Below are 12,830 nucleotides of genomic sequence, written 5' to 3'. Positions count from 1 at the left end.
GAATTTTGGATTTTCATTTGTTGCCACTTCAAATCATCAAAATTAAATGAAATAAACATTTGAATGCATCAGTCTGTGTGCAATGAATAAATATAATGTACAAGTTACACCTTTTGAATGCAATTACTGAAATAAATCAAGTTTTTCAAAATATTCTAATTTACTGGCTTTTACCTGTATGCTGAGTAAAAAGGACCACCAAGACAGAATCTGAATATTTTCTAGTTTATTCCAAAGCTTTGGGAGATCAACTTAATCAATACATTCGTATTGGATGCTCTAGTTGATCTGGCATTCCAAGGGAAAAACGCACTCTTTTCACACAAAGACAACCCCCATTTCCCCCCTCTCTCAACACATGATAAGAAGAGAGAGACGTGGGGGTTGTCTTCACGATGGTTTACGACCCTAACCAGGCATCTGAAGAAAAAGAGAGACTGGTAGAATACACAGAGGAAAAGTACTAGCTACTCTAAACATGGCTATGTAAAAAGAAATAACTCTTAAACCTATCTCTATACTTCCACAAAACCCATGTAAATTGAGAGGGGTTTGGTCACGGTGTTGGGGGGGGGGGACAATTAATATGTGACGGAATTACGGAAGCAGCATGAGAAAACAAGTGTTTGATGTGGAGTCTCGGATTGAAAATAAACTTTATTCCCTCGGAGTTTATGAGGCCAATGAGGTATGAATCTCTCTGATAATGTATGTGAAATCAATGTGTTTTCTTTTTTCTTTTTTTGGATGTCAGACTAATTGTAAGTTCTGTTTGCTTATTTTATTAGTTCCGACGGCATTGTATTTGGCATCGTTGGCAACGTGAAGAAGAGGTGGCTGAAATAAATGTCGGTGAGCAAAACGAACGACTCGAGCCTCGGTCAAGACCTCGGAGGGAGTAACAACATTCAAGAAGTGCTCACCGGGTAATCAATTAAGTCATGAAATAATTAATTAAATTGTGAAATAATCGATTAATAAGGAAATTATGAAATCAATAATGAATTAAAATATCAAATAATTACATGATTAAATAATCAAATGTACTTTTACATTCAATTAACGTATTTAATAACACAGTTACTTATTTAGCCCTTGTGTAATGTTCATATTGTTGTTACTTAGCCAGCGTTTGTGGGTCTGACGGAGCCGTTGCATTTTGTGCCTCACAATCAAACACTTTTATGTTCAAATACTGAACAGATGTTTACCTTATCCCAATAAACACCTGTTCAGTATTTTAACATAAAAGTGTTTGATTGTGAGGCATTAAAAGCCACAAAATGCAACGGGTCCATCAGACCCACAAACGCTGGCTGAGTAACAACAATATGAACGTTGCACGGAAAATTTCTCTGGCAGTTTCTGCATCCCACAGGGATTCTTCTTTTGTGTTTCTGCACCTGCGGTTCCCACACAAGATTGAAACATTGTTATTCAACACTGTCTGCTCTCATTTTCTCGCACATTTGACCCTCTGATGTTTTGTGTACCTACACTCTGTCCTCCTGTTTAGGCCTGCTGTGTGTGTGCGTGTGTGTGTGTGTGTGTGTGTGTGTGTGTGTGTGTGTGTGTGTGTGTGTGTGTGTGTGTGTGTGTGTGATACACAGAACATCAATTTCCACACTTCTATTAGCCGTGGGTCCAGTGGACCCGGACATCTTATATGTAATATAAATGTGTAGGGGGGGTGTATGGTGTGTGCTCATTAAATATGTATTCTGATATATGCAGTGTTGGGACTAACGCGTTACAAAGTAACGCCGTTAGTTTCGGCGGTAACTAGTAATCTAACGCGTTATTTTTTATATTCAGTAACTCAGTTACCGTTACTACATGATGCGTTACTGCGTTATTTTACGTTACTTTTTATGTAGTATAAAGTGTGTTTTACCGGAGCGCTGCTGTGTCATCGTTCTGATTCTTCTTGCGTCACAAGCCGGAGAAGAGAGAGAGACATGCGCTCTGTGTGTGAGTGAGTGTGAGGGAGGAGAGGGAGGAGAGGGGGGCGTGTCTGATCATGGCGGAGCCAGAAGTCGAGTTTGCTAACATGGAGATATTTTCACAACTTTTCTTTTGTCGAGCACAAAGAAAATAACATTTTAGTTAAATGTAAATTGTGCTTTGGATCAAAGATCCCATCTACTGCCCAAAACAGCAATTCAAATCTGCTGAAACAAGCTACATAAGCAACATGCTTCGACGAAGCTAGTAAAGAGAGATAGAGACTCTGATGCCACTTCAGCACTGAAGGTACACACACTCTGTCAATCAATGTTCCCTCTAATTGTTCATGTGTGTGAGCAAACGCAAAAACTCCCTGAGCATTCAGTGGAGCCCATGTGAGCAACATCAGAACTGTGGCTACACCAGCAGCACACCTGTCCCAAACCTGACTAAATAACAAGTTCCATCTCCATCCATCCATCCATTTTCTACCACTTGTCCCTTTCGGGGTCGCTGGAGCCTATCTCAGCTGCATTCTGGTGGAAGGCTGGGTACACCCTGGAAAAGTCCCCACCCATCGCAGGGCCACCACAGATAGACAGACAACATTCTCTTATTATAATCAAATGACAGCAGTCATTTCCATGTTTAACATAAGTGTTTAGGCCCACTTACAATGACAATAACAACAAATATTGTTTTTCATGAACTGTGTACTTGTATTGTTTGTCTGGGTGGAGGTCCTGCTTTGGAAATAGTTTGTACCCCTTTCAGACATTGCATTTAGTTCCCATTAAAACATTCACATGTTGCACAATGAGATGTAAGCAGGGGATCATGTGTACATTCCTGCAACTTCCTGTTTGTAAAAAATATATTTTTATTAGTATGTATTTAATATATAAACAGCATTTAATGATCAATATTTATAAATTAAGATTCCTAATAAATGACACTAGAATAGGCACACATTTGATTGGTAAATCATAGAGTAACGACCTGGAATTACACTTTTTGTGTGGTGTTGGAGTTGTCCGACTTTTTGTGTGGCTGTAAACGCATCACTCTAAATGTATAGACTATAAAGTTCACAAACATAAAGAGGGATCCTAGTGGGCCAGGCCAATCGTTCCTTATCTCTAAACTAAAACTGGGGAAATGTGTAGAGTGTTCTGGGCTTCAGACATGATTTTGTGTCAGAATTTCTTGAGGAAGAAAATGCCTGGTTAGGCTTTGTGTATGTAGTGTGTGCCTTTCTTGCTTTACAGCTATGCTGTTATTATGCTGTTTGTTACTTATGTATGTTATGTTGCAGCTATTTAAAATAGTTTTGTCAATTTGTTCTGGCGAGAAACAAATTGGCCTTTGTAACATATCTTTGTCTTTGTGTGTTGTATGTAGACCACATTGCTTAGCAGAGTTCAGTGATACAAATGTATGTCAAGTTGATCAACAGATTGTATTATTCTCCAGTGCAATAACAGTACTGAAATGAAGGCTAAAAGGGCATTAATTGGAGCTTTAAAAAAAAAAGAAGAAAAAAAGAAGTAACTAAATAGTTACTTTTCACAGTAACGCATTACTTTTTGGTGTAAGTAACTGAGTTAGTAACTGAGTTACTTTTGAAATGAAGTAACTAGTAACTATAACTAGTTACTGTTTTTCAGTAACTAACCCAACACTGGATATATGTTCTTCACTATAATTATTATCTATAATTATTCAACAGTAACGGGTTAAAGTTGAGACTTAGTACCTTAAATTTGCAAATGTGTTCAAATTAGAAGGAAATAGATCATCCAGTCCAGAGTAAATGATGAGCCTTTTAAGAGCAACTTTTCCACAAATATTTCACAGTTAAAATGTATCAGGGTTTAAAAAGTGAAATGTTAAAGGGTAATTATGCTGTTTATTTCATTTTCATGGTGTAATTCTGCATGCAAATGTGAAATTCTGTCATTTTGTAACGATTTTGATCCACTGGTCTGTGATCGATTGCTTTTGTCTACGCCCACATACTAAAGGGAACGCTTGTTTTCCTCATTCCACTGAAGCATATCGTCACTTTTGTGAATATCGAGCCTCATTTTAGGGACGTAACACAATAACATATACGTAATCATTTAAATATATATTTAATAATTATTTGTGTCTTATGTTGGTTTTTTTATGCAGGAGGACACAGTTTGAAGAAGCCTTCGTCGCAATGGTGACGTCATGTAAATGCGCCGGAAAAGTTCATGTTTGTCTTTCGATATACATCCCAAATGCGACATTATAACAACGCGTCTTTTCGTGTAACCGCTGGAAGACATTATCAAAAATGTTGAAAGAGTTGGTGAAGGAGCGACTAATGGCGGCGGCTGATGAAATATTCGCGCTGTTTGAAAAAACAGTAGCGTCGTACGAGAAGGAACTTTCTCGAACAAGAGAGAAGGAGCGACGACTGGAAGCTGTTAGCGAGACTCAACCGGTGCTAGGCATTAAAGGTATGTTTACTATTTTTCTACATTAAGTCTGTATTAAATAAGGGACTTTTTTTTCTCCTGTCTCCAGCCAACTAGGCAAGGCAAATGCATTTATAGAGCACAGTCCATACACAATTCAAAGTGCAAATTACTAGAAGGCAAACAGAAAGAGAAAATAATCAAAATATAATTTAAAATCATAACACAATCATAATTCAAATTAAAATCAAATAGTGTGGATTAAATAATGTCAGTTGCCATATGCTGAATAAAGGCTTTTCAGCCTTGATTTGAACATTGCTAACTTTCAATCAATCAATCAATCAATCTTTATTTATATAGCCCTAAATCACAAGTGTCTCAAAGGGCTGCACAAGCCACAACGACATCCTCGGTACAAAGCCCACATACGGGCAAGGAAAAACTCACCCCAGTGGGACGTCGATGTGAATGACTATGAGAAACCTTGGAGAGGACCGCATATGTGGGTAACCCCCCCCCCCCTCTAGGGGAGACCGAAAGCAATGGATGTCGAGTGGGTCTGACATAATATTGTGAGAGTCCAGTCCATAGTGGATCCAACATAATAGTAAGAGTCCAGTCCATAGTGGGGCCAGCAGGACACCATCCCGAGCGGAGACGGGTCAGCAGCGCAGAGATGTTCCCAGCCGATGCACAGGCGAGCGGTCCACCCCGGGTCCCGACTCTGGACAGCCAGCACTTCATCCATGGCCACCGGACCTGTGCCCCCCCCCTCAAGGAAAAGGGGAGCAGAGGAGAAAAGAAAAGAAACGGCAGATCAACTGGTCTAACAGGGGGGCTATTTAAAGGCTAGAGTATACAAATGAGTTTTAAGATGGGACTTAAATGCTTCTACTGAGGTAGCATCTCTAATTGTTACCGGGAGGGCATTCCATAGTACTGGAGCCCGAATAGAAAACGCTCTACTTTTTTTGGGCTCTGGGAATCACTAATAAGCCGGAGTTCTTTGAACGCAGATTTCTTGCCGGGACATATGGTACAATGCAATCGACAAGATAGGACGGAGCTAGACCGTGTAGTATTTTATACGTAAGTAGTAAAACCTTAAAGTCACATCTTAAGTGCACAGGAAGCCAGTGCAGGTGAGCCAGTATAGGTATATATATATATATATGTATATAAAGGTATATACAGTATAGGCGTAATATGATCAAACTTTCTTGTTCTTGTCAAAAGTCTAGCAGCCGCATTTTGTACCAACTGTAATTTTTTAATGCTAGACATAGGGAGACCCGAAAATAATACGTTACAGTAGTCGAGACGAGACGTAACGAACGCATGAATAATGATCTCAGCGTCGCTAGTGGATAAAATAGAACGGATTTTAGCGATATTGCGGAGATGAAAGAAGGCCGTTTTAGTAACACTCTTAATGTGTGACTCAAAGGAGAGAGTTGGGTCGAAGATAATACCCAGATTCTTTACTGATTCGCCTTGTGTAATTGTTTGGTTGTCAAATGTTAAGGTGGTATTATTAAATAAATGTCGGTGTTTAGCAGGACCGATAATCAGCATTTCCGTTTTCTTGGCGTTGAGTTGCAAGAAGTTAGCGGACATCCATTGTTTAATTTCATTAAGACACGCCTCCAGCTGACTACAATCCGGCGTGTTGGTCAGCTTTAGGGGCATGTAGAGTTGGCTGTCATCAGCATAACAATGAAAGCTAACACCGTATTTGCGTGTGATGTCGCCTAGCGGCAGCATGTAAATACTAAAGAGTGCAGGGCCAAGAACCGAACCCTGAGGAACTCCGCACGTTACCTTAACATAGTCCGAGGTCACATTATTATGGGAGACGCATTGCATCCTGTCAGTAAGATAAGAGTTAAACCACGACAAAGCTAAGTCTGACATACCAATACGTGTTTTGATACGCTCTAATAAAATATTATGATCGACGGTATGGAAAGCAGCGCTAAGATCAAGAAGCAGCAACATAGATGACGCATCAGAATCCATCGTTAGCAGTAGATCATTAGTCATTTTTGCGAGGGCTGTCTCCGTAGAGTGATTTGCCCTGAAACCGGATTGAAAAGGTTCACAGAGATTGTTAGACACTAAGTGTTCATTTAGCTGCTGTGCGACAATTTTTTCGAGGATTTTCGAAATAAAGGGAAGGTGGGACACCGGTCGGTAGTTTACCATGAGGTCAGGATCAAGGTTAGGTCTTTTGAGCAGAGGATGAATAACCGCTTTCTTGAATGCTAGGGGAACAGTGCCAGAGGAAAGTGATAAGTTTATAATATTTAGCACTGATGGACCTAATAATACAAAAAGCTCCTTGATAAGTTTCCCAGGAAGTGGGTCGAGTAAACATGTTGTTTGTTTTATCCCACTTCAGAATCAAGAAATACTTTATTAATCCCCGATGGGAAATTAAGATTTTCAGCACAATTCCATTCAAGAGCAGACAAACATTACAGGGAGACAGAACAGGATCAAACATTACAGGGAGACAGAACAGGATCGCTGACGGGTCTGCCAACTTCCGACGCCCCTTACAAAAAAAGGTGAGAAATAGGTCAACGCTAGGGGAGAGGGGTTCCAGACTGAGGCCTGTTGCGTTTTGGACCAGTTGTTCCTCCCAGGGAATTCAAGTCACAAGTCGCTCCCAAGCTCTTTACGACACTTAAAGCTGAGTTGAAAAACCACCAGAGACAGAATCGGTATTTTGTAATATATTGGCAAAGCTTTGCAGATATATTTTTGAGACCAGTCCAGCATAGAACATTCTATAGCGCCGCCAAAATGGTCTGTCTTCCCGATCCCAAAACCCTCTATCCTCTCCCCTCTCTCTTAGTCAAAACACACGCACATCGTCTCTCTAGTCAAAAAAAAATGCTTATTATCGCTCTCTCTAACATTCCTCACTTCAAGGTTAAGCACACAGTTTACTTGCAGAGAAACAGAAAGAGAATAAATGGAAAACACGAGCTGTTTTCAAATATGACTATGAAAGAAAATAAGTAACACTAACATTCGGATACATGTAAATATCTGCCTCCGACAGGCCAAAGGGAAAAAAAACCTCATAGCCATAGCACACATAAATCAAAATCAGAATACCTTTATTGTCATTGTATGGAAACAACAAAATTGGACAGCAATCCAGCTCAGTGCTTTTAAAACAACCTACATAAAATAGTTTTAAGACAACAAACAATAATAAAACAATATAAAATGTAAAAACATAATAAAATGGTAAAAACATGTTGCACAGTAGATCTCTATCTGAGGTAAGCACGTTCAGGTATGTGCAGAGTTTAGGGCAAGAACAGCTCTAGGATAGAAACTGTTTTTCAATCTATTTGTCCTTGCTTTGATGGTCTTATAGCGCCTCCCTGAGGGCAAGAGTTCAAGCCAGTGGTGACCTGGGTGGGATGAGTCCCTGAGGATGCTGTTTGCTCTCCTGTTGCAGTGTCTCTTATACAGCTCTTCTAGAGATGTAAGAGGACATGCAGTGATCCTCTGGACCGCGTTTATGACCCCCTGTAATCTCTTTCTCTCTGCCACCGTGCAGCGAGAAAACCACACGGAGATGCCGTAGGTCAGTATTGACTCAACGGAGCAGCGATAGAAGGACAGGAGCAGGTTATCATGCCCAGGAACTTGCACTCTGAGACCCTTTCCACCTCCTCTCCCAAGATGTAGATGGGCTGGATGGGCTCAGGGATTTTTTTTCCTGAAATCAACAATCAGCTCCTTGGTCTTTGTGGGATTGAGAATGAGGTTGTTTTGGGCATAGTGGTCTGACAGTGCCTTCACCTCTTCTCTATAGGCAGTCTCGTCCCCTTCTGTGATGAGCCCCACAACTGTAGTATTATCCGCAAATTTGATGATGGAATTGTTAGGATGGATGGGTTTCTAAAGGAAGGGGGGTCGTAAACAGCCGTCGCCTTTGGTTACAAAACAGTTCAAAGAAAAGGTGCCTGGAGGGGGGGGGGGTCAGGTCCTGCTTCCTCTCCGCTTTGTAGATCTCGGGTCAAGACAAACTCTTCCCGTGGATTACAATACATCAAAGAAATCGTCACCTCCATGTCGCTTCCCATCCTACACAGTGGACTTTTACAAGCCTTTTGATTGGTAAGATCAAAGACAGATTTTTTGTTTGCTCGCCAGTTTTGTGATAACTTAGATACAATTATTCTGACAGTGATTTTATTTGACGCGTGTGTTGTTTGTCCGGCAGACTTCCAGCAGCCGATTCGTCATCAAGAAACACGGCCCCCCCACATTAAAGAGGAAAAACAGGTACAGGGGGAGTGTTTTCTCGGGCCGAACGAGGTTGATCTCACCAAGTTGCCACAGACCGGTGTCTCTGTGAAAAATGAGGATCAAGGCGAAGCACCCGAGTCCTCAGAGCTTCATCACAGTCTAAGGGAGGAGAACAGATGGGCGGAGTCTCCAAGCAGTGACAATCCACAACACATGACAACTGAAGCTGGTCTAGGACCACAAGCAGACAACCTCTTAGCTCCACTATCCGATAGTGACGACACAATGTCACACTATCCTGAGGATGAAGACTGGGGCAACACCCAAGAACTGTTGAGCGACGATACACCCTGCAAAGGTGATATAAGGACTCCCGTTAACAAAAAACACCCTGAATGCTCTAAGGACAAGATCTGTTTCACTTGCTCTGTTTGTTCCGAAACCTTTTCCCAAAAGAGGGACTTAAACCGACACGTAAAAACGCACACCACAGAAAACCCTTTTTCTTGCTCGTTTTGTGGCCATACGTTTCCTTTCAGGTCTACTTTTAAGCGACACATGAGAACACACACTGGAGAAAAACCCTTTTCTTGTTCGGTTTGTGGTAAAGGATTCCCTCAAAAGTCCAATTTTATAACACACATGAGGCAACACACTGGGGAAAAGCCTTTTAGTTGTTCACTTTGTGGCAAAAGATTCTCGCAAAAGTCCAATTTTATAACACACACGAGGCAACACACCGGGGAAAAGCCGTTTAGTTGTTCGGTCTGTGGTAAAAGATTCTCGCAGAAGTCACCTATGGTGTTACACATGAAAACGCACTCGGGAAAACTGTATCCCTGTTCTTTTTGCGGTAAAAGGTATTATTATAAGACAAGCTTGAAAGTACACATGCGTATGCACAATGGAGAATAGAACCGACCCTCCTGGGTTTTACAGTGTCGCGACTTTGCCAATTCACGTAAATTCCACCAACCTTTGTGAATAAAGTGCGGCATTGCAACCATCATCAGTAAGGCTCAGAGGTGGGTAGTAACGCGCTACATTTACTCCGTTACATCTACTTGAGTAACTTTTGGGATAAATTGTACTTCTAAGAGTAGTTTTAATGCAACGTACTTTTACTTTTACTTGAGTATATTTATAGAGAAGAAACGCTACTTTTACTCCGCTACTTTTATCTACATTCAGCTCGCTACTCGCTACTCATTTTTATCGATCTGTTAATGCACGCTTTGTTTGTTTTGGTCCGTCAGACAGACCTTCATAGTGCCTGCGTTTCAACAAATACAGTCACTGGTGACGTTCACTCCGTTCCACCAATCAGATGCAGTCACTGGTGACGTTGGACCAATCAAACAGAGCCAGGTGGTCACATGACCTGACTTAAACAAGTTGAAAAACGTATTCGGGTGTTACCATTTAGTGGTCAATCGTACGAAATATGTACTGTACTGTGCAATTTACTAATAAAAGTTCCAATCAATCAATCAAAAGTGTGAAGGAAAAAAGACCTTTTTTTATTTCAACCGTTCATCCCGTCAAAAGCCTAAAGACTGACTGCACAGTTCCTGTCTTCACAATAAAAGTGCCGCTCCATCGCGCCTGCGCTTTCAAAACAAGAGTCTCCGAAAGCCAGCACAAACAAGCTAGCAAGCTACGGAGTTTGCCGCCAATGTATTTCTTGTAAAGTGTATAAAAACGAATATGGAAGCTGGACAAATAAGAAGCCAAAAACCAACCACTTTCATGTGGTATTAGACAGAAAGGAGGAACTTTTTTTCTCCTCCATTTGAAAACGTGGACGCTATCATCACTACTGTCTGATTACAATCAATGCAAGTCATCAGAATCAGGTAATACACCAATTTATATTCTTGTCTTCATGAAAGAAAGGAATCTATATGTGTTAAACATGCATGTATATTCATTAAAACACCTTTAACATGTAAACAAAAACGGCAAAATAAATAAATATAAATTATATACTGTATATATCAATGTATGTATATATATATGTGTATATATATATATATATATATATATATATATATCCATCCATCCATTTTCTACCGCTTATTCCCCTTGGGGTCGCGGGGGGCGCTGGAGCCTATCTCAGCTACAATCGGGCGGAAGGCGGGGTACACCCTGGACAAGTCGCCACCTCATCGCATATATATATATATATATATATGTGTGTGTGTGTGTATGTTACTCATCAGTTACTCAGTACTTGAGTAGCTTTTTCACAACATACTTTTTACTTTTACTCAAGTAAATATTTGGGTGACTACTCCTTACTTTTACTTGAGTAATAAATCTCTAAAGTAACAGTACTCTTACTTGAGTACAATTTCTGGCTACTCTACCCACCTCTGGTAAGGCTAGACCGGGGGTGTCAAACTCATTTTAGACCAGGGGCCACATGGAGAAAAATCTACTCCCAAATGGCCCGGACTGGTAAAATCACGGCACGATTGCTTAAAGGGGAACATTATCACCAGACCTATGTAAGCGTCAATATATACCTTGATGTTGCAGAAAAAAGACCATATTTTTTTTTAACCGATTTCCGAACTCTAAATGGGTGAATTTTGGCGAATTAAACGCCTTTCTATTATTCACTCTCGGAGCGATCGGGAAGCAATCCGCCATTTTCTCAAACATAGAGTCAAATCAGCTCTTGTTATTTTCCGTTTTTTTCGACTGTTTTCCGTACCTTGGAGACATCATGCCTCGTCGGTGTGTTGTCGGAGGGTGTAACAACACCAACAGGGACGGATTCAAGTTGCACCAGTGGCCCAAAGATGCCAAAGTGGCAAGAAATTGGACGTTTGTTCCGCACACTTTACCGACGAAAGCTATGCTACGACAGAGATGGCAAGAATGTGTGGATATCCTGCGACACTCAAAGCAGATGCATTTCCAACCATAAAGTCAAAGAAATCTGCCGCCAGACCCCCATTGAATCTGCCGGAGTGTGTGAGCAATTCAGGAACAAAGGACCTCGGTAGCACGGCAAGCAATGGCGGCAGTTTGTTCCCGCAGACGAGCGAGCTTAACCCCCTGGATGTCTTCGCTCACACCGTCCCTTATGCCACCGAAGATGATCAAGAGAAGAATATCGACCCTAGCTTCCCTGGCCTGCTGACATCAACTCCAAAACTGGACAGATCAGCTTTCAGGAAAAGATAGCGGATGAGGGTATGTCTACAGAATATATTAATTGATGAAAATTGGGCTGTCTGCACTCTCAAAGTGCATGTTGTTGCCAAATGTATTTCATATGCTGTAAACCTAGTTCATAGTTGTTAGTTTCCTTTAATGCCAAACAAACACATACCAATCGTTGGATAGAAGGTGATCGCTTTCTCCCGTGTCGCTGGCTGTCGTGTCGTTTTCGTCGGTTTCGCTTGCATACGGTTCAAACCGATATGGCTCAATAGCTTCAGTTTCTTCTTCAATTTGGTTTTCGCTACCTGCCTCCACACTACAACCATCCGTTTCAATACATGCGTAATCTGTTGAATCGCTTAAGCCGCTGAAATCCGAGTCTGAATCCGAGCTAATGTCGCTATAGCTTGCTGTTCTATGCACCATGTTTGTTTGTGTTGGCTTCACTATGTGACGTCACAGGAAAATGGACGGGTGTTTATAACGATGGTTAAAATCAGGCACTTTGAAGCTTTTTTTAGGGATATTGCGTGATGGGTAAAATTTTGAAAAAAACTTCGAAAAATAAAATAAGCCACTGGGAACTGATTTTTAATGGTTTTAACCCTTCTGAAATTGTGATAATGTTCCCTTTTAAAAACAGAACAAGCACATTCTGAAATTATACAAATCATAATGTTGTTGTTTTTTTACAATTAGCTGTTGCGGTTAATGGTAAATGTACCGTATTTTCCGCACCATAAGGCGCCCTGGGTTATAAGCCGCGCCTTCAATGAACGGCATATTTCAAAACTTTGTCCACCTATAAGCCGCCCCGTGTTATAAGCCGCATCTAACTGCGCTAAAGGAATGTCAAAAAAACAGTCGGATAGGTCAGTCAAACTTTAATAATATATTAAAAACCAGCGTGATGTGGGCGCGCATGGAGTCGTATATCAACATGGACGGAGCTGCGTGAAAAAAGCCACCCGGCCTCTTCGCGTA

General features: G+C 41.0%; 1 protein-coding gene across 2 annotated transcripts; it reads left to right on the top strand.

Annotated features, from left to right (window-relative positions):
- Positions 1–4,133: 4,133 nt before the first annotated feature.
- On the top strand, positions 4,134–9,838 carry LOC133576686 (uncharacterized). Of its 2 annotated transcripts, XM_072912566.1 has the most exons (3): positions 4,134–4,436; positions 8,647–8,708; positions 8,797–8,930. In XM_072912566.1, the coding sequence occupies exons 1-3, from the start codon at positions 4,271–4,273 to the stop codon at positions 8,833–8,835; spliced, it is 267 nt and encodes an 88-aa protein (XP_072768667.1). In that variant the 5' UTR covers positions 4,134–4,270; the 3' UTR covers positions 8,836–8,930. The 2 variants fall into 2 exon arrangements, with proteins under 2 accessions (XP_072768667.1, XP_072768664.1); XM_072912563.1 differs by having other exon boundaries at positions 8,647–9,838.
- The last annotated feature ends 2,992 nt before the right edge of the window (positions 9,839–12,830 follow it).

Source organism: Nerophis lumbriciformis, linkage group LG03 (genome assembly GCF_033978685.3).
Source record: "Nerophis lumbriciformis linkage group LG03, RoL_Nlum_v2.1, whole genome shotgun sequence".
Classification (NCBI taxonomy): Eukaryota; Metazoa; Chordata; class Actinopteri; order Syngnathiformes; family Syngnathidae; genus Nerophis; species Nerophis lumbriciformis.
The sequence above is the reverse complement of the archived record's forward strand: the minus strand, read 5'-3'. Positions and strand labels throughout refer to the sequence as shown.

Coding starts and splice junctions, on each gene's coding strand:
- LOC133576686 (XM_072912563.1), top strand. CDS start 4,271: ATGTTGAAAGAGTTGGTGAAGGAGCGACTAATGGCGGCGGCTGATGAA. Junction 4,437..8,646: donor ACCGGTGCTAGGCATTAAAG/GTATGTTTACTA, acceptor TTTGTCCGGCAG/ACTTCCAGCAGCCGATTCGT.